Source organism: Hyperolius riggenbachi, chromosome 3 (genome assembly GCF_040937935.1).
Source record: "Hyperolius riggenbachi isolate aHypRig1 chromosome 3, aHypRig1.pri, whole genome shotgun sequence".
NCBI lineage: Eukaryota > Metazoa > Chordata > Amphibia > Anura > Hyperoliidae > Hyperolius > Hyperolius riggenbachi.
The window spans coordinates 450,638,713-450,666,513 of record NC_090648.1 but is presented as its reverse complement, the minus strand read 5'-3'; the positions used below and the strand labels follow the sequence as shown (position 1 = coordinate 450,666,513).

At 45.6% G+C, this 27,801-nt stretch overlaps 1 protein-coding gene across 5 annotated transcripts in view; it reads left to right on the top strand.

The window, feature by feature from the left end:
* The first annotated feature begins 1,773 nt into the window (after positions 1-1,773).
* The window catches only part of BRAF (B-Raf proto-oncogene, serine/threonine kinase), a 149,892-nt gene continuing 123,864 nt past the window's right edge, over positions 1,774-27,801 (top strand). For all 5 annotated transcript variants that reach the window (XM_068277846.1, XM_068277844.1, XM_068277842.1 and 2 more), the window contains exon 1: positions 1,774-1,910. In XM_068277846.1, coding sequence (XP_068133947.1) covers positions 1,788-1,910 — 123 coding nt within the window. In that variant the 5' untranslated portion in view covers positions 1,774-1,787. The remainder of the gene's footprint in view (positions 1,911-27,801) is intronic.

The following is a 27,801-nucleotide window of genomic DNA, read 5'->3' as shown; positions in this document are numbered from 1 at the left end:
TCACCAAGAAGAAACTTAAGAGAAAAAAGTGAATTGAATATGGGCCTCTGTGTGAGCTGATCAACTACTTATTGATCACAAACATACAATCAACATTTATAAATATAGGGATGCTAAAATCTTCAAAAATATTCGGAATCAACAGAAACAACATGTTCAAGTTAAAAAAAAACCCAACAAAACTACCCAGCTCCAGTTTTCTCCACGTAGAATGTAGAAGACTGGTGTAATGTAACTCATGTTTGTGAAATTTGAACATTGGCTAGCAAGATACACAGTACATAGTCCTTGAACTAAAGGTTTTGAGACCAGAGGATAACCTGGATGGCATGGGTCTGCTGAATGGGTAATGATCACATAAAGTATACTAAGAAGCTGTTTGACTGGGTTCCCATTAATGCCTTGCACACTCTAGATCAGAGGTGCCCACACTTTTTCAGCTTGCCAGCTACTTCATAAATTATGAATTAAAGATGATCAACCAGTTAGAATCTACCTACAGATGCAAAGTCACAACTGCAGCACATGCACATCACTCAGATGGGAGGTGTGGAGTCTACCTAAAAGTCTGTTGTGATCAACCAGTATAATCTACGCAATGGACAATCCTGCGCTAGATGGTCCGAGGCAAACAGTCGGGGCTGTCTCTGCCAAGAATCTAGCATGTGTACAGCAGCCCAATGTGTTGCCAAGAGATCTGGAGTGCTGGACCGTGTCTGACAAGTGCAGACCAAGCCCATTATTCTCCTCTCGTTCCATTGTATGCTATGCTGTCATCTCTCCATAGCAACAGAATAAGTTGCTAGCCTATAGGCAACCCCGTGGTTGTCTTTTAATTACTATTGCATGACCAACTGCCAATGGCTGCTGATTGTTGGTCAACTGACCCGAGGTGAATTAGGATAAAACAGGGCACTAGGCAGTGTTGGTAACCCTTGCTTGCCACTGGGCCTTTTGGAGTACCAAAGAGGTGGCAGCCAGCCCCTAGGCCAGTGATGGCTAACCTTGGCACTCCAGCTGTGGTGGAAATACAAGTCCCATTAGGCACTGCAATACTCTGACCGCTCTAAGCATAAGGGGAGGCAGAGGCATGATGAAATTTGTAGTTTGTCACAGCTGGAGTGCCAAGGTTAGCCATCACTGCTGGCCTAGGCACTCAACATGCCCTAGGCACCAGCCTTGGTTTTTTTCTCTACCATTAGTATTAAATAGTTGGGAAGTGGGGGGAGCCCTCGCTGGTCTTCATTTCTGTCTGCAAATCATTTCTAGATGAATCATTTCATAAATGAAGAAGCAGGAAAAATGGGTCTTTAACTGATCAGCTTTTTAACACTGAAACCAAGAGGACACACATAAGTAATCCCTGATGCTACAGGTCAACCTTCCTCTCTGCCTGCAATCTCCATCACAGGAAGCAGAAGAAGGGAGAACCGTGACGTCACGGCCGCAAGCTCCAGTGACGTCGGGACGGCTCGCGGCGGGCACGCGCCCACTGCACCTGAGCAAGGAGAAGGCGGGGGCGGAGGAGAGCGAGGGTTCCCCTCATCTCTTTCTCTCTCCCCGTGACGTCTGCGGGCCCGCCCCCTCGCGCCCCGATTGGTCTACTGTAGCTGGGACGCGCGCGCGCCTGCTCCTCTCTCACGGCTCCTCCTGCGCTCCGCTCCTCCTACCGTCACGTGACGCAGCAGGCAGCTACTGTTGCTGATGCTGCTGCTGGGCCAGCGGCTGCACGGGGGCGCGCGCGCCTGTGTCTCGTGCTCGCTCCCGCGGCTCCGGATCGCTTCAAGATGGCGGCGCTAAGCGGGGGATCGGCCGAGGGGCCCTCACTGCTCAACGGGGACCTGGAGTCCGAGGCCGGGGGCCTGAGCGGAGCCGGGGAGATGTCAGCTGCTGGGGGGTACCCGGAGGAGGTGAGTGTGTGGAAGAGGGGAGAGCAGGGGGAAGCCCGCATACCCCCCTCCCCAGACTTATCACTTCCATTGTCACCCGTCCTGACCCGACATCATCGCACCTGAGGAGCCTGCTGGCCTGACAGCTCTGTGTGGTGATGTGACAGGTCTTCTTCAGCCCCCAGTGTCTGGTGACACCTGCTATGTGACTGCTCTGTGGCTCCTCCGATCTGTGCTATTGTCTACTATCATGGTGACATGACAGGTCCTCTTTGTGCTTGTGCAGCATCTGAGACTGTCCAGGGACCTCTTATGGTCGGTTGGTGATCTTGTTATATGCTGTCGCTCTGGCATGACAGGTCCACAATGTGACATGACAAGTTATCTTTGTGCTTGTGCTGGAGCTGAGACTGTCCAGGGACTTTTTATGGTATATTGGTAATCCTGTCATACGCTGTCACTCTGTCATGACAGGTCCTCTTTTTTTATTTGTGCAGGTCTGAGACTGTCCAGGGTCTTATGGTCTATTTCTTCTATGTGATACTGTTATATGCTGTCAATGTGTCATGACAGGTCCACAATGTGACATAACTGGTCCTCTTTGCACTTGTGCTGTATTTGATACTTTCCAGGGACTTATGTTCTATCTTCTTCTCTTACCAGTATATGCTGTTACTGTGTCATGACTGGTCCTCTTTGTGCTTATGCTGTATCTGAGACTGCCCAGGGAATTCTCATGGTCTATTGTCTTCTATGTGATACTGTTATAAGCTGTCACTGTCATGACAGGCCCACAGTGTGACATGACTGGTCATCTTTGTCTCATGTGGGCTGCAGATGTTTGTGTGGCTGGTTGTAATTTTTCTGTTCAGTCCTGTTCTCTGCTGTGATAGTGACCCCATAATGAATTTCTATTGCTGTATGGCGGGACAGGTGCTCTTAGTGATGAGTCCTCTTGGGCATATCAGTGCTGACTGTCTATTGACACCTGTCATTAGGCTGATCTGAATCTGCTCTTTACAGTGCTACTATCTGCTATCATTCATGGTAAGGTCATCTTTGTACTTTGCTGGATTTGAGACTTCTCTGGGACTTATGGTGTATTTTTGTTTTATTTGACCCGTAGATGTTTGTATTTAATGCTAAATGCAAATAGTTTGGTTCCTTGGTTATTTTTATTTATATAGTGCCAATATCTCCCATAGCATTGTATATAGTACAAAACAAATAGTGGGAAGCATAGATACATGAGACATTCAAAACTGTACAATCAGGACATTCTAGCAATAAAAATGCACAAAGTTAATTTGTGGTTTGAGACCTCACAAATACTGGTACATGTTCTTATGATAAACTAGAGCAGAATAAGCAACACTAGGAGGAGGTCCCTCCCTGCCCTTGTGACCTTACAATCTTGACGGTAGTGGGTTGGAGACACAGCGGTCAGCGGATGAGGGGTTAGTGGATGTGGCCTACAGCAAATTATAGCTTTGTCTGAACAGTTGTGTTTTGAGAGTATGGTTTCAAGGCATTGGGGCATAAGGGTCAGGCTGTGGAGAGCGTTCCAAGGGAGAGGTGATGCTCATGAGAAGTCCTGGATGCGGGAGTGAGAGGAGATGGCTATAGCACCGGAGGGTCTCCTGGAAGAAGCAAAGCATCTGGGTGGAATGATATCTGGAGATTAGGATAATGTTTTGGCCTGCGGGCTAATGTAGTTATTATGACATGATAAAACCCCTTTTGACATGATAAATCCCCATATGACATGACAGGTCTCCTTGGTCCATCAACTCTGTCTTCTGTCACTTGCATTCTGCTCTGGTTGCTCTGTGTAGTGGTATAGTTGGTTATCATGGTGGCATAATGACATGACTGGTACTCTGTCTTATCTTGCCACTAGATGTTTGGCTGTTCTGAATATATTCTTCTGTTCTGTTGTTGTTTGTCATATGTGACTGGATTGCTCTTTCAATTTTATTGCTGTGTTTAATGCGTTTCTATTCCTTCATTGGGCACTGTTCACATTATATATATTTTTTTTTTTTTTGAGTATGCACAAAAACATTTTACAGAGTGTGATTGACTTGCGATTAATGTTCGATAAAAACTGTTGATAAACTGTTGGTAATCGTTCAGTTTTTATTATATTCATCAAAGACATGAATTTTGTCAAAATGATTTTTTTAACTTTCTGTGCTGACATTTTTCAAATAAAGTAAAATTTCTATATACATTTCTGTCTAAATTTATTGTGCTACATGTCATTGATCAATAAATAGACACTTATTGGATTTTTTTTTTTTTTTGTTTGGGTAAAAGTTATAGCGTTTACAAACTATGGTGCACAAAGTGAATTTTCCCAGTTTGAAGCATCTCTGACTTTTCTGAGCACCTGTCATGTTTCATGAGGTGCTAGAATTCCAGGATAGTATAAATACCCCCAAATGACTCCATTTTGTAAAGAAGACATCCCAAAGTATTCACTAAGAGGCATGGTGAGTTCATAGAAGATTTTTTTTTTTGTGTGTCACAAGTTAGCGGAAAATGAAACTTTGTGACCCAAAAAAACTATAAAAAAAAAAGTTTCCATTTCTGCTAACTTGTGACAAAAAAAACAAAATGAATTCTGCTACGCACTCACCATGCCCCTCTCTGAAAACTTGGGGGTGTGACACTTTTTTGCAGCCTAGGTGCGCATGAGTACCAAAGTCCTATGAGTACCTTTAGAATTTTACAGGTCATTTTGAGGTGTTTGGTTTCCAGACTACTCCTCACGGTTTAGGACCCCTAAAATGCCAGGGCAGTTTAGGAACCCCACAAAGGAACCCCATTTTAGAAAGACAACACCCCAAGGTATTCTGCAGTGTTCTCCCCAGAATTTTTTTCCAGCCTGGTGGCATGAAAAAGTAGCCGGGTGGGGGAAGGTCACTGTCACGCTGGGTGCAACTGGGTGAGAGAAAAGGGGTTAACACTGGCTAGGAAGGGGAATTCTCAGTCAGGGTGCTGCTGGTGGATTTGAAGACCTCTCTGACCCCTATTTACCAGCAGCACTGGAATATCCCTCTCCAACAGAATTGCATCTATGAGACTTTTTCAGGCAAAGACAGACTCTCCCTCCTCTATTTGCAGCAACCAGTGTGAGCCTTCTTCTAGAGATGGGAAGTTCGGATCTTTTCAATGATCCGGATGATTCGAATCGGATCATTGAAAAGATCCGGATCTTTGATCCGAATCTCGGATCATTTTACAAGGGAAGCATTCGGGGGTGAAATGACTAGCAGGGCAGGAGAAGGAGAGGGGGGTGGACACACAGAGAAGGGGAGAAGATGGACAGAGGGCAGGGAGTGGACAGAGAAGGGAGGAGGGAAGCAGAGAGCATAAATGTTTGTTTGCACACAATACCCACATGCTGCAATCATATGCTTTACATGTATTTCACCTATATGTTCATCTGTATACCTTGAATGGAAACGTCGCACAGTGAAAGAAAGCATTCCCCAATGCATTCCCAGAAGATAAGTGCAGCTGTTTAGAGCGAGTGCAGGAGGATCATATTGCATAGCAATCACAGTGCCTGCAAAGTTACTGAGCTGTGCTGAGCTGAGCCAAAAGTTTCCAATGTGTTCACTGTGCACAACTACGGAACAGAGACAGCCTATAATGAGCAGCACATTTCAGCCAGTATGTGTGCTCTACACATATCTGGCAGTGGCACCCATGTCCCCTCTACCTGTCCCTGTGCAAGGCTGGCTCCCCTGAGTCCCCTCCAACAGAGCGAACCATCTCTGCTCTGCTTCCAGGACCCCGCTGCCCGCTGAGGGGGCGTGTCGCTCCTGGCCCCGCCCCTTTTGCGATCCGAATCACTCATTTTGATGATTCGGATGATTCGACTCACAAAATAGATTCGGATCAAACATCCGAATCGTTCATGATCCGGACAACACTACCTTCTTCCCCACCCCACATGGCACATTAAGCAATGGGTTGATCAGTGCTAATTTGTACAGTTGTGCAGCACTGCAGGAGACAGCACAGACTGACATCTCCACCCCCACCCGTCTACAGAGACCTCACATTCAGATACAGTGGCCAGGCAGCAGGGCCAGTAATTATTGCTTTACAGGCACTTGATGGTGGGGGACAGAAAGACATGCCTGAAAGAACAGGGCAAAACAAACTTCAGCTCCTTGCTCTCCTGTGCATTCGCTGGGACTTCACACATACTTTATGACGGGGAGACACACATGCCTGTGATCAGAGCGGCGCGTCCTCTCCTATCTTCATCTACCCTGCAGCTTAGAAGTTACCAGGCTTTCCCCGCCCCTAGTCCACACTACAGACAGGAGCTGGGGGAGGAGGGCGGAGATAGCGTCCCTGAATGACAACTGGCTGGCTGCACTGAAACAGCCGCTGCTCGCTCTAATGAAGTAGAGGAAAAAAAGATTGTTTCACAGACCAGGACAAACGGCAGCCGGGCGGGAGGGCAGAGTCAGGTGGGCGCTCCGCCCAGTTAAAAGGCTCTGGGGAGAACACTGTTCTGTTAGGAGTATGGCGAGTTCTTAGAAGACTTTATTTTTCGTCACAAGCTAGCGGAAATTGTTTTTTTTTTTTTTTTTTTTTTTTTTTTTACAGTGTTGTTTTCCACTAACTTGTGACAAAAAATAAAATCTTCTATGAACTCATCATAGTCCTAACAGAATACCTTAGGGTGTCTTCTTTCTAAAATGGGGTCACTTGTGGGGTTTCTATACGGCCCTGGCATTTTAGGGGCCCAAAACCGTGAGGAGTAGTCTGGAAACCAAATGCCTCAAAATGACTGTTCAGGGGTATAAGCCTCTGCAAATTTTGATGACAGGTGGTCTATGAGGGGCTGAATTTTGTGGAACCGTTCATAAGCGGGGTAGCCTCTTAGATGACAGGTTGTATTGGCACTGAAGCGCAGGATGTTCTCAAATCGTGACCTGGACATGGAAGCAGAAAACATGGGCATGTGATGTATTGGGCAGGGCTGTGGAGTCGGGGCAATTTTGGGCACCCGGAGTTGGAGTCGTTGATTTCATAAACTGAGGAGTCAGGAGTCCGATGAATTTTGTACAAAATCCACAGTCCTGTTAAGTATTAGACTAAGGAGTCAGAGCCATTTTGGGTACCCGGAGTCGGAGTTGTGGTTTCATAAACTGAGGAGTTGGAGTCAGAAGATTTTTGTACCGACTCCACAGCCCTGGTATTGGGTGCGTAGACCAATAAGACCGCAATACATTTTTTTTTTTTTTTTTTACTAGACCCATGTTAAGGAGAAGGCCCCAATAAATGTTACGTTCAGAAACTGGGACTGGTTTCCACCGAAAAGGCTGGGCATGGTAGCTTCTTGGATTAGCGGTTGCGTATTGTGTGGCTAACTGTTGGTCTAGGCCACAATTAAGTCGTAGAGACCAGCATTCATCAGAAATAAAAATTCTGTCACTGCGGTGGGGCGGGTGAGAGTTTGGCCGGGTGATCAGAGGGGCAGATTAGGGCCTGATCTGATGGATAGGAGTGCTAGGGGGTGACAGGAGGTGATTGATGGGTGTCTCAGGGGGTGGTTAGAGGGGAGAATAGATGCAAACAATGCACTGGGGAGGTGATCAGGTGTGATCTGAGGGTGTGGGCGGGTGTTTGGGTGCCCGCAAGGGGCTGATTAGGGTCTAATTTGATGGGTAGCAGGTCTGATCTGATGGGTAGCAGGGACAGGGGGTGACATGGTGATAGGTGATCAGGGTGTGATTAGAGGGGAGAATAGATGCAAGCAATGCACTGGCGAGGTGATCAGGGGGGTCTGAGTGCTATCTGAGGGTGTGGGCGGGAAATTGGGTGCCCGCAAGGGGCAGATTTGGGTCTGATCTGATGGGTAGCAGTGACGGGATGATTGATGGGTGATCAGTGGGTGATTAGAGGGGAGAACAGATGTAAACAATGCACTTGGGAGGTGATCTGAGGGGCGGGTCTGCGGGCAATCTGAGGGTGTGGGCGGGTGATCAGCTGCCTGCAAGGGACAGGTTAGGGTGTGATCTGATGGGTGGCAGTGACAGGGGGTGATTGATGGGTGATTGACAGGTGATCAGTGGGTGATTACAGGGGAGAATAGATGTATACAGTACACGGGGGGGGGGGGGGGGGGTCCTGGGGAGGATCTGAGGGTGTGGGGGTTGATGAGGAGCCCCCAGGGGGCAGTTTTCTGTAATGTACTGATAAACATTCGACTTTCATATTTTAGATTCATTATACACAACTGAAGTAGTTCAAGCCTTTTATTGTTTTCAATATTGATGATTTTGGCATACAGCTCATGAAAACCCCAAATTCCTATCTCAAAAAAATAGCATATCATGAAAAGGTTCTCTATACGAGCTAATAACCTAATCATCTGAATCAACTAATTAACTCTAAACACCTGCAAAAGATTCCTGAGGCTTTTAAAAACTCCCAGCTTGGTTCATTACTCAAAACCGCAATCATGGGTAAGACTGCCGACCTGACTGCTGTCCAGAAGGCCATCATTGACACCCTCAAGCAAGAGGGTAAGACACAGAAAGAAATTTCTGAACGAATAGGCTGTTTCCAGAGAGCTGTATTAAGGCACCTCAGTGAGAAGTCTGTGGGAAGGAAAAAGTGTGGCAGAAAACGCTGCACAACGTGAAGAGGTGACCGGACCCTGAGGAAGATTGTGGAGAAGGACCGATTCCAGACCTTAGGGGACCTGCGGAAGCAGTGGACTGAGTCTGGAGTAGAAACATCCAGAGCCACAGTGTACAGGCATGTGCAGGAAATGGGCTACAGGTGCCGCATTCCCCAGGTCAAGCCACTTTTAAACCAGAAACAGCTGCAGAAGCGCCTGACCTGGGCTACAGAGAAGCAGCACTGGACTGTTGCTCAGTGGTCCAAAGTACTTTTTTCGGATGAAAGCAACTTTTGCATGTCATTTGGAAATCAAGGAGCCAGAGTCTGGAGGAAGACTGGGGAGAGGGAAATGCCAAAATGCCTGAAGTCCAGTGTCCAGTACCCACAGTCAGTGATGGTCTGGGGTGCCATGTCAGCTGCTGGTGTTGATCCACTGTGTTTTATCAAGGGCAGGGTCAATGCAGCTAGCTATCAGGAGATTTTGGAGCACTTCATGCTTCCATCTGCTGAAAAGCTTTATGGAGATGATTTCATTTTTCAGCATGACCTGGCACCTGCTCACAGTCCCAAAACCACTGGTAAATGGTTTACTGACCATGGTATTACTGTGCTCAATTGGCCTGCCAACTCTCCTGACCTGAACCCCATAGAGAATCTGTGGGATATTGTGAAGAGAAAGTTGAGACGCAAGACCCAACACTCTGGATGAGCTTAAGGCCGCTATCGAAGCATCCTGGGCCTCCATAACACCTGAGCAGTGCCACAGGCTGATTGCCTCCATGCCACGCCGCATTGAAGCAGTCATTTCCGCAAAAGGATTCCCGACCAAGTATTGAGTGCATAACTGAACATAATTATTTGAAGGTTGACATTTTATTGTTTTAAAAACACTTTTCTTTTATTGGTCGGATTAAATATGCAAATTTTTTGAGATAGGAATTTGGGGTTTTTATGAGCTGTATGCCAAAATCATCAATATTAAAACAATAAAAGGCTTAAACTACTTCAGTTGTGTGTAATGAATCTAAAATATATGAAAGTCTCTAATGTTTATCAGTACATTACAGAAAATAATGAACTTTATCACAATATGCACATTTTTTGAGAAGGACCTGTATTTACAGAGTTTAGCCTGTCTAACTCCCTTTCATCTGTGACTAATCACAACTATAATTTGAGCTTTCAGCTGTGCCATCTGGGTTTCTCAGCAGAGCAGCTCATTTGTAAACACAGGGTGTTAATGTCTGCTCCCAAGAAAGCAGGAAGTAGACACACTGGAGATTTATTGCAGGATTTATATCAGCTGTAACAAAGAAATGGTTTTCTTTAAAGGTTATTATGCTGATGCTTATCTTTTAGAGAAGAGAGGAATTTCCTCCGCAGCATCTATAAAATCATCTAAAAAACTGTACGAGGTCTGAATGTGCGCCTTGAGATTAGACACACTCCTCTTCTCTGCTTCCTATGTACAATCTATAATCACAATAAAAATGAGTAATTCTGTTCCACCCCCTACCAGTTACAAACAAGACAATTCTCAAAAAAATGGGGTTTTCTTTGAACAGTTTCTCTATTTATTCTTCATTCACAATATATTCAAAGGTTGCGGACAAAAACGTATGGACACAAGTTCAGAGCTCCAATTCACAAGAAAAGTTTGCTGGCATGTGTTTCTTGGCCAAACGCCGCTTCCTCAGAGGCACACCGTATACAAACGTCACCAATGGACCCAAGGCCAATATATCCGCAATCTGTATTCTACAAAGAAACTGCTCAGAGGTGATTCCATGCTCGACATGAACTTGAGCAGATATAGTTGAAAAGGCTCCTTCCTAAAGGCCAACAGCAGAGAAGTGAAAATGATCACCTGCCATGTTTAGGTGTTAAAAAAAATCCTTAACACCAATTATCCGCACATTTATTCAATTGAGAATCTCAAATTGGAGAAAAATTACTGTATTTTTCGGACTATAAGACGCACTTTTTCCCCCCAAAAGAGGGGAAAATGTTGGTGCGTCTTATAGTCTGAATGTGGCCTCACAGCCTCCTGTAAAATGAATTCCTGGCAGTCTAGTAGTCCCCGCCTCCCTTCCCCGTTCGCGGCTGCAGCCCGATGGAGTGTCACTCAAGTGATCCTACAATTCTTCCCTCCCTCCAGCGTGCGGCGGCTGCAGCTGATTGTCACTCACCCTGATCCATTGCGGGTGCAGTGACATCGGTAATGTCCCCCTGATCCTCGGATGCCTCCCTCCCTCTCGTGCGTGGCAGCTGCTTGTCATTGTCACTCATCTTGCTCCATGTGGGTGCAGTGACATCGGTAATGTCCCCGGTGATCCTCGGATGCCTCCCTCCCTCTCGTGCGTGTGCCAGCTGCAGGTTATTGTCACTCACCCTGCTCCATCGCGGGGGCAGTGACAGCGGCAAGCCCTCAGTAATTCTCCAATGCCTTCTTCCTTCCAGAGATCAGCGGCTGCAGCCTATTAGCATCACTGACTCTGGTGTGTCCCGGGAGCCGCAGCTTTTCTCTTCACACTTCGGCAGGCATTGTACTGTGCTGTAACTTTAAGGGTCTCTCACTTGATGACCTCATCAAGCAAGGCCCCCTTGTTACAGCATAGTACAATGCCTGCCGAAGTGTGAAGAGAAAAGCTGCGGCTCCCGGGACACACCAGAGTCAGTGATGCTAATAGGCTGCAGCCGCTGATCTCTGGAAGGAAGAAGGCATTGGAGAATTACTGAGGGCTTGCCGCTGTCACTGCCCCCGCGATGGAGCAGAGTGAGTGACAATAACCTGCAGCTGGCACACGCACGAGAGGGAGGGAGGCATCCGAGGATCACCGGGGACATTACCGATGTCACTGCACCCGCATGGAGCAAGATGAGTGACAATGACAAGCAGCTGCCACGCACGAGAGGGAGGCATCAGAGGATCACCGGGGACATTACTAATGTCACTGCACCCGCATGGAGCAGGGTGAGTGACAATCAGCTGCAGCCGTTGTGCAAGGGAGGGAGAGACGGAAGGAGGTATTGGGCATTGCCTGGAGACACTGCAGCTGTCACCGCTCAGCAATGGAGCATGCTGGGTGACATTAACATGCTGCCTCCACTGTGCAGTGAAGGGGGCAGGGAGGGAGGTATCGTGCACCACCTGGGGACATTAGGTGTCACCACTCCCAGGATGAAGCATGCTGGGTGACAGTAGTTTCTTTTTAGTTTAGCTTCCATAGTTTCCCTGCTAGTGTAGTGTAATGTAGCTTGGGGGGGGGGGGGGGTGCAGTAGGGACTAGTGTAGTAAATTGTTAATGGGGGGGGGGGGGGTGCGCGCAGCAGCAGGGGGTTAGCTATGCAGTGTAGCTTAGACAGCTTGGGGGGGGGGTCTACAAGATGCCCCGACCCATAGACTCATCAGGCCCTATAAGCCTGGGTGCGTCTTATAGTCCGAAAGATACGGTACTCATTTTATACTGCAGGTGGAAATTTAGGGTAAAAGAAAGAATTACACAAAGGAGATATTTTGGTCTGTATTTTTCACATATTGCGTTATTGCATGCGGTAAGTCATTGTGAATAGAACCCATTGTGCCATGACAGGTCCTCACTGTGACATAATAATACAGTAGAATTGCTGTAGCTTAGAGCTTCAGAGTTGGACAACTGTGTCTTTTCAAAGTGTATCTACTTTCCTCAAAATCCTTATTACACGCTGTGTTCTCCTTGGGCTCTTTCACCCGCCTATTTTTGGTGACCACCCGACTGTTATCTGCTCACCTCCTCTGCTGTAAGCAGAGAAGCGCCAACCCTGTATCCTCTAATCTCACCCCACTCGGCTACTTTTTCATACCACCCGGCTGTAAAAAAATTCTGGGAAGAACACTGTGGCATGTAGATGTTTCTATTAGTAATGATGTTTGACTGTTAAACATCAAGTATGTAAGTGGCTGTTCCTGTCTGAATCAGGACTGGCTCAGACTACAGTGCAATAGTCTATAAAACACTTTCCTAGCAGAAAATGCCTGCTGAGAGCAGGAAAGGGATAAAAAGGGTCAATAGTTCATAGATTTTAGCCCTGACAAACTTCGATGAATGTGTCATTGAGCAAAAACAATAAAACAGTAAAAACTAGATTTAAATATAAAATAAAACTGGAATATCTTAAAAAGTCATTTTTAGGGGAAGGATAGGTACAATTGTTCCATTAGCTTATTTTCACCTCAGGTGTCCTTTAAGGTGCGTTAACACCTGTGATTGTTGCCCATAGGGGTTCAGAATACGATCCCCCTCCGTACTACATCGCTGGGTTGGGGTGCACAGGCGTGTGTGTGTGTGTGTGTGTTCGATGAAGAGAAGGCTCGGGCTAAGGTTTAGAAGCTGGGAGTGGTAAGCCCGAGCTACGCAGGCTAGCTGAAATCCCTGCTGCTAAGCCTTACCTGGTCGGTGCTGTCCAGCGGTACTCCAGGCTTCCATTGCAGGCCACTGGAATCCCCATATCTTCTCTTCTTTGTGGATCCCGGGGGCCAGTTAGCGGCGGTACACGAGCGGCATGACGTCATCGGGGGCGACACTTACCCAAGAGCTGTCTGCTTTAATTCGTCCCACGGCGCGCCTCATGCTGTGTTCCAATTCGCGGTCACGTCACTACCACGCTTCCTCCTTAAACCCGAAAGTAGGAAGCGTGGCAGCCACATGAACGCGACTTGGAATGCAACGTGAGGTGCACCATGGGACGCATTAAAGCAGATGTCTCCTGGGTAAGTTAACCATCCCGCTCACTCAGGTGCAGTAATTATCTGGAACAAATCCGAATTAAACCCATTCGGAATTCATTCGGAGCTCATCCCTTTGTATATGGAGAGTGTTTAGCCTGTCTAATCCCTTATTTGTCTCTAATCACAAGTTGTAATTTGATCTCCCCTGTGTCACATGACTGCCATGGCAGATGAGCTTGACTACGCTCTGCCTGCCGCCTGCACCAACCTCTGCCTGGATTTTGACTACTCTGTGTGCCGCCTAATACTGATAGCAAAGGGAAAAAGTTTGAAAAAAAAAGAAACACTTGGACAACCGCTCTGATCTAGCATTTTTCAGAGCGGTTTTACACTTTCCTATACTTTGAGGCAGAAACGCCTCAGAAATCTCAACAATGCTGCAGGACCTGAGTTTGCGTTTGGAGTAAAAACGAGTCGCTCTGGCGTGCACCAGCCCATTGACTAATATTAGCCAAGCGGTTTTCCCCCAGAAAGCGTATTAAAAACCGCTCAGAACCGCTCTTGGTGTGCACCAGTCCTAAGTTATGTGTAAGTGTTCTGGAGATATTGCATTCTGAGAATTTGCCAAAGCCTCCTTTGGGTTATGATCAGGGCTGAGGAGTTGGAGTTGAAGCTATTTTGGGTACCTGGAGTCGGTGGTTTCATAAACGGAGGCGTTGGAGTTGAAGTCGGATGATTTTTGTGTCGACTTCACAGCCCTGGTTATGATGGGTCTCAATATGTCTGCACAGGTGCTTTTTTAAGGTGGCAGGGGAGATATGATCGTGTCTCCTGATACCTTCACCATTCAGTGTCCTGTTCTTAGTGTGATCGGTGGTTTGGACGTCAAATCGGGCGTGTGTACGGTCGGTTGTTCACCTGATAAGACTGGTTTTGACGGATCCGCTTGGCGGATCGTTCAAATCCAGTCTTATCAGGTGACCGACCGTACACACATGCCCGATTTGACGTCCGGTCGTTTGGAAAAATCCGACGTGTATATGCACCTTTAGAGGCAGAGGATCAGCAGGACAGCCAGGCAACTGGTAATATTTAAAAGGAAATAAATATGGCAGCCTTCCTATCCCTCTCAGTTCAGGTGTGCATTAAAGTTAACCTGAGACATTTTGGATAAAAAAAGTTTTATACATACATGTGGGTTTCTCCAGCCCCATTCGTGCTGATAAGTCCCTCGCTGTCCTTCTCCACTGCCTGCAGCCTCCGCAATCCAGCCTGGTAACTGGGGGATTCAGGGGTTTACCATGGGCAGGTGCAGAAAACTCCCAGCCATGGGAGCGCACTTGGCCGCACTGCGCCAGTGCCGATGGGCCCCGACTTGCTGAATTACCGTGCCAGATTGCGGAGGCTGCAGGCAGCGGAGGAACGCGATGAGGGAGCAATCGGGCCGAAGAGGGTTGGAAGAAGTCCCAGGTATGTATAGAACTTTTTTTCCTTCATCTCGGGTACATGGGTTCAAACTATCATTAAAAGGAACCTGAGGCATGAGACCTATGGAGGCTGCCATATTTATTCCCTTCTAAACAATACCAGTTGCCTGGCAGTCCTGCTGGTCTTGCTGGTCAGTAGGGTCTAAATCGCAAACCTGAAACCAGCATGCATCTAATCTTGTCAGATTTGTCATAGACGACTGATCTGCATGCTGGTTCAGGGTCTATGGCTTAAAGTATTAAAGGCAAAGGATCAGCAGGACTGCCAAGCAATGTGTATTATTTAAAAAGAAACATGCCAGCCTCCATACCTTTTTTATCTTAAACACCGGTGTTCCCATCTTTGGGTGAACGCCGGAGGGACACCGGGTACAGACAACTAATTGGTATGGCATCTGTGCTTGACTTTTAATTGGCCGATACTGCATGCAACGTCTTTTGGTCATTTTCTTAGTGGTTTTCTGGTGCACCTTGGTTATTTCCTCTTCTAAGAAACGTCCGTCAATTATGCGGTAATCAGGGCTGTGCCATCAGAAGCAGTTATTGGTTACCCGGACGTGGCAAACATTTACAGACTTCAATACATTTGACTTGTAATGAAAAACACATTTTGCGAAAATGTCATTTTATAGATTGTTGACAATAAAGTACTTCTCTCCAGTAAGAATAAAGCTCAGCATGTAACTGTTACACTAGTGGGAAATCCAAGTAAACTATTAAGATGCTCAAAAAACCCTTCTTTTTGTGGGCCGACTGCTTACAATTCGACTATTTATTTTTAATCTGTGCCGCCGCACAGTTTTTGATCAGTTTTTGATTGATGTGGGAAGCAGTCTGGTGACGAGATTGATCAGGAATGCTGGCAGAATCTCTGACGCAAGGCTCTGTCGCGACGACCCCTGGCTATGGTGTTCGCCTAGTGTATGTGATTTCCAACCCCCCCCCCCCCCCCCCCCCAACCTTGGACCTTTGCTGAGTAAAGACTCCCTCTCCACCAGCTGAAATCCTATTTGTTTTTTTTATTGGAGTGTGAACATATGCAACCGCGTGAGTTTATTTACTATTTACTATATTATAATATTTGATCTTCCAATTTTTAAACAGTGAATCACGATTATAGAAGTGCTACAATATCGTACATTTACTTTCCCTGCAGATGTGCTGAGAATGTTGTGCTCCTGGAATACAGAGGTTTATACTATAACTGGGCAGCATGGTGGCGTAGAGGTTAGCTCCCACCTTGCAGTGCTGAGTCGCCGGTTCAAATCCCATCCAGGGCACTATCTGCACGGAGTTGGTATGTTTTTCCCATGCCTGTGTGGGTTTGCTCCAGGCACTCTGGTTTCCTCCCTCACCCCCAAAACACACAGATAAGTTAATTGGCTTTCCCCTAAAAATTAGCCCTAGGCCATAATGCATAAACTACATGATACGTACATAGACATATGACTATGGTAGGGATTACATTGTAAGCCCCTTTGTGGGACAGTTAAGTGACAAGACCATATACTGTGTACAGCCCTGCGGAAGATGTCAGTGCTATATAAATGCTAAAAATACTACGATCACCCAAAAAAACAGTTCAGTTGGTACATTAGTAATCTAGGAAGATTTCCCTAATTCCCCCTGCAGATTTACTGCATATCGATCTCCGATGTACCCAGGGTTGTATCCTCAAAGCAAGGTAGGGGCTTGCCTAGGGCATAACAAGTGTTCAGGGGCCCTGGGCCAGAATTTTATCACCTAGCTACTATGCAGTGATGGTTTGTAACGATTGGTGTCAGCATTAACAGAGTTCTGATTATTAGGTGATCTGCAGTATCACCTATAATGCAGATATATACCTGATTATATGGTGATCTGCAGAATCACCTATAATACAGATATACAAGAGCTGAGGAGGCAACCAATAACAATGAGTGTAGATAGGTGTAGTGCTTGGTGCAACAATAGTACTGATAGGTTTGACTATGCTACACCAGAGAAGCTGGTGGGCACTAACAGTACCAGACCCCTCACCAGAGACTAGGGCCCTCTGGTGAGAGTAGAGTGGTCAGACTAGCAGAGTTTGGCAACAGGCTGGCAGATACGGTACAAAGTCAGAAGGCAAAGACAGGAAGGTTATAGCAGGCAGAGTCGGCAGCAAGATCAGATGGGCAGAAGTACAAAATCGCTGAGTAAGAATAGTCAGAACGAGCAAGAATCATAACGGATAATACAATTTTCAATTATAATTATGGCTATCAAAGCAATCCTATCACTGTGTGAAATCCCCGGTTTCCTCCTGGATCAAAGCACACCGGATCTATCTAAGGTCTGAGAGCTAACACGAAGTATTCGCAACAGCAGACAACTTGCTACTGAATCCGCCGTGCTTAAGAAGCGGAGGAGACCCCTGAGGCACGCCCACCGCACCTCAACCAATCAGTGGCGGCGAGCGTGTCCTGTGACGTCAGCCGACCAGCCGGTCAGCTGACGCGCCTCCTCCTGGCATAAAAATCCTGACGGTGAGCGCGTGCACACGCTAATGCACCCCTGTGAACAGCAGAGACACCCTTTCTCGGCGTGCTAGATGCCCGAGGTGCGGGAAGACTGGCAGGCAGAGAATCAGAAGCAGCTGCGGTGGTAACGCCATTCACCACCGCTGCTATGTCGCTATTCATTACATGGTTAAGCTGCAGCTTCCATCTGCCCTCCATCAACCCTGTTTCGGCTAAACTGGTGTCGCTGGATAGTGTAACAGTTAAGGACTCTGCCTCTGAGTGTCTCTACCTGTTCAGTAAGCCAGCACCTATTCAGTAGGAGACCGTGGGCAAGTCTCTCTCACTGCTACTGCCTATAGAGCGTGTCCTAGTGGCTGCAGCTCTGGCATTGAGTCCGTCAGGAGAAAAGCGTGATATAAATGTTCTGTGTTTGTTAATGCTATTTCGTTATTGCCTTCAAATTAAAACCTTAAATAGAAACCTTGTTGAAAATCTATTTTGTTTTTGTTTAAATTTTAGGGTTAATGTTTGTACTTTCATTTCTAAAATCTGATGTAGTGGAGCCAAGGTGGTTCAGCGTTCAATACTACGTGATTAGTTACCAATCTGTGACTGGTCGATTATTTATTTGATCAGGATGTTAGTGATTTGTGTATGGCTACCTTAAACTTCATTCAAATGAGTAGCTGATACCTCCTTTCCCATGAGAAACCTTTACCCTTTTTCTTAAATACAAAGTCGGTTGGGTCTGTATGGCTGATTTTGTGGTGAAACCCCTCCCACAGTGTGATGTCATGACTAAAGTCCTGATAGTTTGCTGTCTGTGAACCTCGTTCAGCCGCCAAGCAAGCAGCATTTCTCTCTGTGTATATAACTCTCAGTAATGAACATTCCATACAGCTTACCTGGCAGAATTAAAGATGTCGCCACCTGTGATACATTTCAGAATGTAATTGAGTGAGAGGAAAAATTTTACAATGGGCAAACACTGACTAAATCTATAAGTGAATTTTGTAAAAAAAAAATAAGCAATTTATTCATTGTTTTTTTTTTTTCGTTACACTTCCTCTTTAAAGGCAAGCTAGTTAAAATTAAAATAAAAAAAAACCAAAAAACTTACCCGGGGCTCCCTCCAGCTCCTGGCAGCCGTCCTGTGCCCTCACTGCAGCTTTGCATCCAGCTAGTGGCTCGGGGTCCCCCCACGGTGCAGATGCCGATGTCAGCATCTACTGTGCCTGCAAGAGAGGCGGTCGTGCTGATGTGGTCTGTAGTGTACTGCACAGCTGCAGTAGTTCTGCCCCTGCGCAGAACACTCCAGATGACGTCAGTGCAACTGCTTCTCGTGCAGGAGCAGTAGAGGACGACCTGGCAAGGCCGGCAGCCGCACCGGAGGGGACCCCGGGCCACCGGCTGGACGCGGAGCTGCTGCGACGGCACAGGATGGCTGCCAGGGGCTGGAGGGAGCCCCGGGTAAATAGATCTTTTGTTTTAAATTAGCTCGGATCTTCCCTTTAAAGGATACTTTAGCTCTCAAAAAATTCAGTGGTCAGTTTTTTTTCATTTTTTTTTGTTTTCAGGACGCCCTCACAATTGCTTTGAGCCAGGGTTGCTTCAATATCTGCCTGAAAAGGGCTGGCTTGGCTTCGGTATACAGCCCTGGTATAAACCAGGCCATAGAGCTGCTCCAATGTGATCATAACCCAAGTTTATAGCCTTCCCTGTGAACCTCATATATACACAGAGCAGCTTGTATAGCTGCCTAGTGTTGTGTCTGTGACTTTTTATTGGTCTGTCAAGTCTAACTTGTGTTACTGATATGTCATATCACAAGTTTTTATTATCCCATAATAACCCTTTCAGTGTAGATGAGGCATCAGAAAGGATTGTGAGGTGTTGTGGCTAAAGCTTGCACGCGACGTGTCTGAAATCCATAACTACATGTCCTATTATAATCACAACACTGCAGCTTAAAGTGAACCTCCAGACTAAAAAATCGACTCGGCAGAACTGAAAAGGCCTGGTGTTTCTTTAACAGTTTCACAGCACCAGAACTTTTTTTTTTTATAGAAGTATCATTTTTAGCTAAGCTCCGCCCCATCAAAGAAAACTGCCGGTTTTTTTTCCCCTGATGCTGTGCAAAGCATGATGGGATTTCTGATTATGTTCTCGTTGACTAGCAACTGGGAGGGGTGATTAGGTCACAGGACAGTTGGATCTGTGTCTCATGCTCCCTGTCACCTTCTTTCAACCAAAAAGATGGCTGCCCTCATAAAATCACAAACCTTTGCCTGTTCTGTTAAAACAGGGTGAGTAAGAGATTATTTTACCTATCTATTTTTATTAACATAACTAATGTAACTTAATGACAGCATGTTTGTTTATGCTGAAGTTCCTCTTTAAGGATACCCGAGGTGACATGACCTGATGAGATAGACATGTGTATGTACAGTGCCTAGCACAAAAATAACTAGGCTGTGTTCCTTTTTTTTTCTTTCTCTGCCTGAAAGAGTTCAACACCAGGGCCCATATGCAATTCACCTTTTCTCTTTATTTTTCTCCAAGTTGATATTTTCACACCTTGTCAATAAAATGTCTTTTAAACCACCAGCAAGCAAGAAAATACACAAAATAAATTTGATAGTACTTTTTCTGCTACTTTTGGTACTGTAGTTTCTCAATTGCAAAATGCTGAAAAGTTTTATTTTAAAGAAAAGATGAAAAATTATCATTTAGAAGAAAAAGTGAATTGCATATGGGCTCAGGTATGCAAGGAACAGTTCCTGTCTGAGTCAGGACTGAGTCAGACTACAGTGTGACCCTCACTGATAAGAAATTACAACTATAAACCACTTTCCTAGCAGAAAATGGCTGCTGAGGGCAGGAAAGAGATAAAATGCGTCAATAGTAACCGTAATAGATTTTAGCTCTGGCATACTTCAATGAATGTCATTGAGCAAAAATAATAAAACAGTAAAAACTTAAAGTAGATTTAAATATAAAATACAACTGTGGGATATCTTAAGTCTTTTTTAGGAGAAGGAAGTTAGATACAATTGTTTATTTAGTTTGTTTTCACCTCGGGTGTCCTTTAACTACAGACACACTGCTAAGCACATGGTTGATGTGGAGTATTCGACATGCCTTGCCTTAAAGCAAACCTGAAGCAAAAAATAAATAAATTGAGATAATGAATTGTATGGATAATTAATAGAACATTATTAGTAAAGAAAATGGTCTCATTTTGTTTTCAGGTACATAGTGTGGTGATATATTGGGGTGCTGATGATGTTAAGGACAATAAAGGAACATATTCTTTCATTTTTCTGCCTGTGTTCCATGTAGGTCTGCTAGAAGGGAGCTGCTGCCTTGAGTTGCTTGGGGCAAGGAAATGGGTGATTGTCTTGACCATAAAGTACTTTGAGTTTCTGTATGCAGTTCCTCTGAGAGTGGTTCCCTGCTAATGGGATTATCTGCCTGGCTTTTTGAACTCAGCAGACGGCCCATTGTCTCAATACACAAAGCAAGACTACCCTAGTCTGGAGGCTAACACAGGAATGTTTGAAATGTACATGACAGCCTACTGGAAATGGGTGAAGGGGTGAAGTCCTTTTGATACCATTTTTTTTACCTGTGGAAATTGAATTATTGGTGGAGGTGCAAACTATACCCTGTAAATTACATCTATTGGAAGGGGGTTGGAAATCTCTGCAGACTTTAAGGGCTGAGACAGGAAAGATTTGATGCTAGGAAATAATGGGAGGAAGCCTTAATCAAGTTTTCACCTGGAGTTGAAAGCCTCACTTCACAATCTTTTGATGTATAGACTTTTACCTGGAAATGGAATATGTCTGAGATTTAATTAAAAACTAGTCCCTCCCCAAGGAAGTTGCCGCCTCCAGGCGTATCTCACAGTATAAAACCGCAGCTAGGATAGCCACAACTTGTAGTCCACACGGCTAGAACTAACCTGGTTCCTGACCAGAAGTGCGTACTCCCGCAACAATGCCAGATCGATACGCTGGTACGTTTTATTTCCCCGTTTATTTTGGTAAGCAAAATCGCTTTGTGTGTGTATTTTTGTACTTTTATCTTTGTAACTTTTTACTTTGTTTTTGTAATCTTTTGTATATATTCTGTTCTGCATTGTTCCACTTTTTTCCCTGGAATATTAAATTTATTATTTAATAAGCTTGACTTCTGCCGTATTAAACTAACACTCATAGCCTAGAAGAGATTGAAGTGTGTAGAAGTCCATGCCTAATTGTATGCTTGAGCAACACTACCATATGAAATTGTAATTGCATTGTGTGTGAGGGCGTTTGTCATACGTTGGCCTAAAGCGCGCAGCTGACCCAACGTACGAAAACGCCAGTGCGAGTAGCGACAGCAGAGTGGCTAACCATATCGTTCGGAACGACTGTTAGTGGTTTTGCTTCACTACAGTGTAAGATTGCAACTGTGTGTGTGGGTGCGTGGCGTTCCCGTATTCGGCCTAAGCGCAAAGCTGACCCGAATACGAAAACGCGGATTGCGTGCTGAGGATTCGACAGCAGAGTGGAAGTGTCTAGCAAATCGCTAGTGGTGGCAGTGAGAAGTGTTCTGGGGGGGGGGGGGGGGGTCACAGCCTTGTTTGGAGCTTAAATAAGGCTGCTCCCCGCTTGATCTGGTCAAACCCGCAGTCGGGAACCGTATACGCAGGCGTGCTGCGGGCCATTTCCTGACACATAGGTTTTGTTTTTTTTTTCCTTCCTTGCATCATACTGTCACAGTTGCACATTTTAAAACCACACTTTGACTTTTGAAGGTCAACTGAGGTGACATGAGATAGACATGTGTATGTACAGTCCTGGCCAAAAGTTTTGAGACTGTCAAAAAATATTAGCTTTCACAAAGTTTGCTGCTAAACTGCTTTAAGATCTTTGTTTGTTGTTTATGTGATGTACTGAAATACAGTGGTGTGAAAAACTATTTACCCCCTTCCTGATTTTTTATTCTTTTGCATGTTTGTCGCACTTAAATGTTTCTGTTCATCAAAAACCGTTTACTATTAGTCAAAGATAAAATAATTGAACACAAAATGCAGTTTTAAATGATGGTTTTTATTATTTAGTGAGAAAAAAAACTCAAAACCTACATGGCCCTGTGTGAAAAAGAAATTGCCCCCTGAACCTAATAACTGGTTGGGCCACCCTTAGCAGCAATAACTGCAATCAAGCATTTGCGATAACTTGTAACGAGTCTTTTACAGGTCATGCCACAACATCTCACTAGGATTCAGGTCAGGACTTTGACTAGGCCACTCCAAAGTCTTCATTTTGTTTTTCTTCAGCCATTCAGAGGTGGATTTGCTGGTGTGTTTTAGGTCATTGTCCTGCTGCAGCACCCAAGATCGCTTCAGCTTGAGTTGACGAACAAATGGCCGGACATTCTCCTTCAGGATTTTTTGGTAGACAGTAGAATTCATGGTTCCATCTATCACAGCAAGCCTTCCAGGTCCTGAAGCAGCAAAACAACCCCAGACCATCACACTACCACCACCATATTTTACTGTTGGTATGATGTTCTTTTGCTGAAATTCTGTGTTACTTCTACGCCATATGTAACGGGACACGCACCCTCCAAAAAGTTCAACTTTTGTCTCGTCGGTCCACAAGGTATTTTCCCAAAAGTCTTGGCAATCATTCAGATGTTTTTTTAGCAAAATTGAGACGAGCCTTAATGTTCGTTTTTGCTTAAAAGTGGTTTACGCCTTGGATATCTGCTATGCAGGCCGTTTTTGCCCAGTCTTTCTTATGGTAAAGTCGTGTACACTGACCTTAATTGAGGCAAGTGAGGCCTGCAGTTCTTTAGATGTTGTCCTGGGGTTTTTGTGGCCTCTCGGATGAGTTTTCTCTGCGCTCTTGGGGTAATTTTGGTCGGCCGTCCACTCCTGGGAAGGTTCTTCACTGTTCCATGTTTTTGCCATTTGTGGATAATGGCTCTCACTGTGGTTCGCTGGAGTCCCAAAGCTTTAGAAATGGCTTTATAACCTTTACCAGACCGATAGATCTCAATTACTTTTGTTCTCATTTGTTCCTGAATTTCTTTGGATCTTGGCATGATGTCTAGCTTTTGAGGTGTTTTTGGTCTATTTCTCTGTTTTAGATCCTATTTAAGTGATTTCTTGATTGAAACAGGTGTGGCAGTAATCAGTCCAACAAAAACCCCTGCGCTCGAATCCTGGTCTCAAAACAGTTCCACAAGTCCTGGCTGTCTTTATGTTCCAATGCACGGCTCAGCTCCGCTCTCAGGGGTGTGTGCAACTTTAAGACAAAAACATGGAGCGCTCCATAGTGCATTACCATAAAAACTTATTTTATTCCGCAAGGTAAAAGTTGTACTTACAAGATGTCTGTTAAAAACTCGCTTATCAGCGGCAAGCCCCTCCGCTTAGTTCCCCGGTGGCTATGACACTCGCACTGTGGCCAGCAGCGCGGTCCGATGGTTTCCGTAGCTCGTCTCTAGGGGGGGTGGGCGTGGCTTACTCCGGACGTGCTTGTAGCGTCATTACGCGTTTCGGCGCTCTGCGCCTTCGTCAGAGACCGACTGGTTACAATATATTCCTTGTAATCACTTGAACGGGGCCATTGCAGGCTCTCAGCAGAAAGTTTTCCACTTGCCGGTAATGCGCATAGCTGATAGGCTCATTCCGGTCAGGTGGTCAGGTTTCAAAATGTAACAAACTTTATTGATAGATGAAAACACACACTGGGGTAAGCCATAAAACCAATTAAAATAACTGGAGCGCTCCGTGCCCGGACATACTGCAACCCACTCACACAACACCATCCATACAGGGGTACCGGTACCAGGACAGGATTGCTACCCTGCAGGGGATGAAGCAAGCGGAGTGAAATGTGCAGGCCTGTCCAGAAAGTGTCAAAATACTGGCCAGGGTAAACAACAATGGCTTCCGAGGTAACGACAAGGGGATAGTAAACTCTTTCTCCCTAGGTCGTCCTCTAAGAGTTGCTGTGCGCACAGTGGGACTCTTCACTTTTTCACCGGACCTCAATCCAGGCGGAGAGGTCTCCGGCCACATGTATCCAGGGGCACGCAAGCAATGCCAGATGGTTTGGCCCGGCTCAGCGACACTCCGAGCAGCTCCAGTACAAACGTGCGGGTTGGAGCCCCGCCCACCTACGCGTTGCGCCTGCCTTCTACGGGCTTCAACTGGGTGAATTTAGGTGCAATCTTAGTAGCCGCAATATCCTTGCCTGTGAAGCCATTTTTATGCAACGCAATGATGGCTGCATGCGTTTCTTTGCTGGTCACCATGGTTAACAATGGAAGATCAAGGATTTCAAGCATCACCCTCCTTTTTAACATGTCAAGTCTGTCATTCTAACCCAATCAGCCTAACATAATGATCTCCAGCCTTGTGCTCGTCAACATTCTCACCCGAGTTAACAAGACGATTACTGAAATGATCTCAGCAGGTCCTTTTTAATCACAGCCATGAAATACAGTGGAAACTTTTTGTTTTTTTGGGGGGGATTCAGTTTGTTTTCATTGCAAAGGACTATGCAATTCATCTGAACACTCTTCATAACATTCTGGAGTATATGCAAATTGCTATTATAAAAACATAAGCACCAACTTTTCTAATTTACAATATTTTTGACAGTCTCCAACAGTTTGGCCAGGACTGTACAGTGCCAAGCACACAGATAATTAGCTGCTCACGGCGATTGGCTACAAATTAACGTTAGCCCGCTGTCAGGATTGATAGGGTTACCTCTGCAGCGGGGAGCGGTGCGGCCGCCGCTCCCGCGTTTGACGTCACCGCGGATCTGGCCGCGTCATCTCAGGCGTCCTCTTCCGATAGAGCAGGTTTCTCCAGGGTGCATCAAAGCAGAGCAGTGCATGCGCGCACCAGGAGACAGGACCTTTATGCATTGCGGAGGTGGGTCAGCTGACAGCTTTGGATTGGTTCTCGCCGCCGATTGGTTGGAATCCACGGGGCGGAACTTTCTGAATGTCATTCTGTATTTAAAACCTGAGCCATCAGTGGCTTGTTGTCTGCTGTTGCTGAAACTTTGCAGTGAAAGCTCTCAGACCTTAGTCAGATCCGTGTGTGGTTGATCCGGCAGGACCCTGGGGATTCACACTTAGACTAGGGAAATATATATCATTGTATTTATGTGTATGACTCTTTGCCTGAACCTTTTGATTACGCTTTCTGCCTCTCAATTCTGTACCTTGCCAATCTGATCTGGTGCTGACCTCTGCCCGACCTCCACTCTGATCTAGTCTCCTGATTCTGTACCTTTGTTCATCTGATTGTTGCCGACCTTGGCTTGTATTTTGACCACGTATTTGTCTGACATTGCTGTACCGCTACCTGACCGACTTGTTACCGACATTGCCTGTACGACCACTCTTTCCAGTGATAGTCCCTACAGCCGAGGGCTATCACTTAGCAGTACTCCTATTTACTGTGCACAGTAAAACACGTGTGATCACTCTGAATAAAGTACTGACTATTGTTCTGATATAGCTACTCTGTTCAGATTTACGATCTGCTAGTGCCCCTACACAAGCAAATCGTTACACCCACAGACTCCACTTTGCAGCCTCTGTAGAAGCGCAACCCTGCGTGAAACTGCTCCAACTCCCTGCACCCACCGCACCTAACATCAGCCCTCACCCATGATGGTATCAGCAATTGTCACTCACTTATTTTTGCGATGAAACTTTTTGCCTGTTTGAGCAGCTGTTTTAAACTTTGAAGAAATAAAGCTACATTGCAGCAGGGCTGTGGAGTCGGTACAAAAATCCACCGACTCCTCAGTTTAGGATTCCTCCGACTCCTTGATTCAGACTCCTCTAATTTGCATATTACAATCTTGTTGATTGAAAGTATGTAACATGAAATCCGTCTTTTAACTGCCAACGCTTAGGAATTTTAAAAGACAACTGAAGTGAGAAGGATATGGAGACTGCCATATTTATTCCCTTTAGTCATAGACTAAAACTAGTCCGTGCTAAGAGTACTTGTAAAAGGTACAGGGTGGAACAAAGAACATCTATCAGGCCCTAGGCAATGTAACTGTGGGTACATGTAAGAGTGATGTGCAGGTACTCTGCAGGGGAATAAGGAGATTCTTCCTCTATTACACATTCTTCATGCACAATCTGAACCAGGTTTATGGGTGACAGACAACACCTCTGCGCTCAATGTGCACAACATTCTCAGTGGATTCCCTGCAGCTCTGTGGGGAGTGCATATGTAGAGTATAGTAGCACAGTGGCGTAGTGGTTAGCTCTCTCGCCTTGCAGCGCTGGGTCCCTGGTTCGAATCCCAGCCAGGGCACTATCTGCAAAGAGTTTGTATGTTCTCTCCGTGTCTGCGTGGGTTTCCTCCGGGCACTCCGGTTTCCTCCCACATTCCAAAAACATACGGATAAGTTAATTGGCTCCCCCTAAAATTGGCCCTAGACTACAGTACTTACACTACATAATATAGACATATGACAATGGTAGGGATTAGATTGTGAGCTCCTTTGAGGGACAGTTAGTGACAATATATATACACTGTACAGCACTGCGTAATATGTCAGCGCTATATAAATACTTAATAATAATAATAATATAGTACTACTGTGTAACAAAGTAAACCTGAGACAGATGAAATTAAAGTTTTATACATACCTGGGGCTTTCTACATCCCTTCAGGCTAATCAGTCCCTCGCTGTCCTCCTCCGCCACCTGGATCTTCTGCTAGGAGTCCAGGTACTTGAGCCAGTCTGGCGTAGTGCGCATGCACACACTCCGCCGCCGGGAGCGTACTAGACCTGCACAGCACTATTGCGCAGGTGCAGAACGCTCCTGGCTGTGGAAGCGGCATGTGACCGGACTGCGCTCACTGGCTGAATTGCCAGGACTCGTAGCAGAAGATCCAGGTGGTGGTGGACAGCGAGGGACTGATTAGCCTGAAGGGGGCTGGAGGAAGCCCCCGTTATGTATAAAACTTTTCTTTTCATCCGCCTCAGGTACCATTTTAATTCATAGTCACCAAACCAAATTTTAACATATCAAATTATTTGATTTCATGAGCAAAGAGTGCATACATTTGCATAAACCAGCATCAATGCAGAATTATTTCCATCTCATTGACCATCTCTATTAGTGACACGGCTACGCATCAGGCTTTATACTTACAGCATAGATGTTATTTAGTGTATATATAAGAGATTTCTGTGTACAAATATATACAGTCACAATCAGAGATATATATACTGTATCTAACTTTAAAAATACGGGGACTGCTTTATTGAAGCAGCACAAGTAACTAATTTTGATTGGTTTATTTCATTTTTGTGGACTGAGCACAGCTATTACTGTGTATATAAATTATTTATGATGACTATTATCTGAGAAATAGAACATTTTATCATATATTTTCTATTTTAATTAGTTTAAATTCATTAGTCGAAGTCGGTGCATTTTTTCCCAACTCCGACTCCAGGCACCCAAAATTGCCCTGACTCCGACTCCAAAGCCCTGCATTGCAGTGCCGGTTCACTTTCACTCTC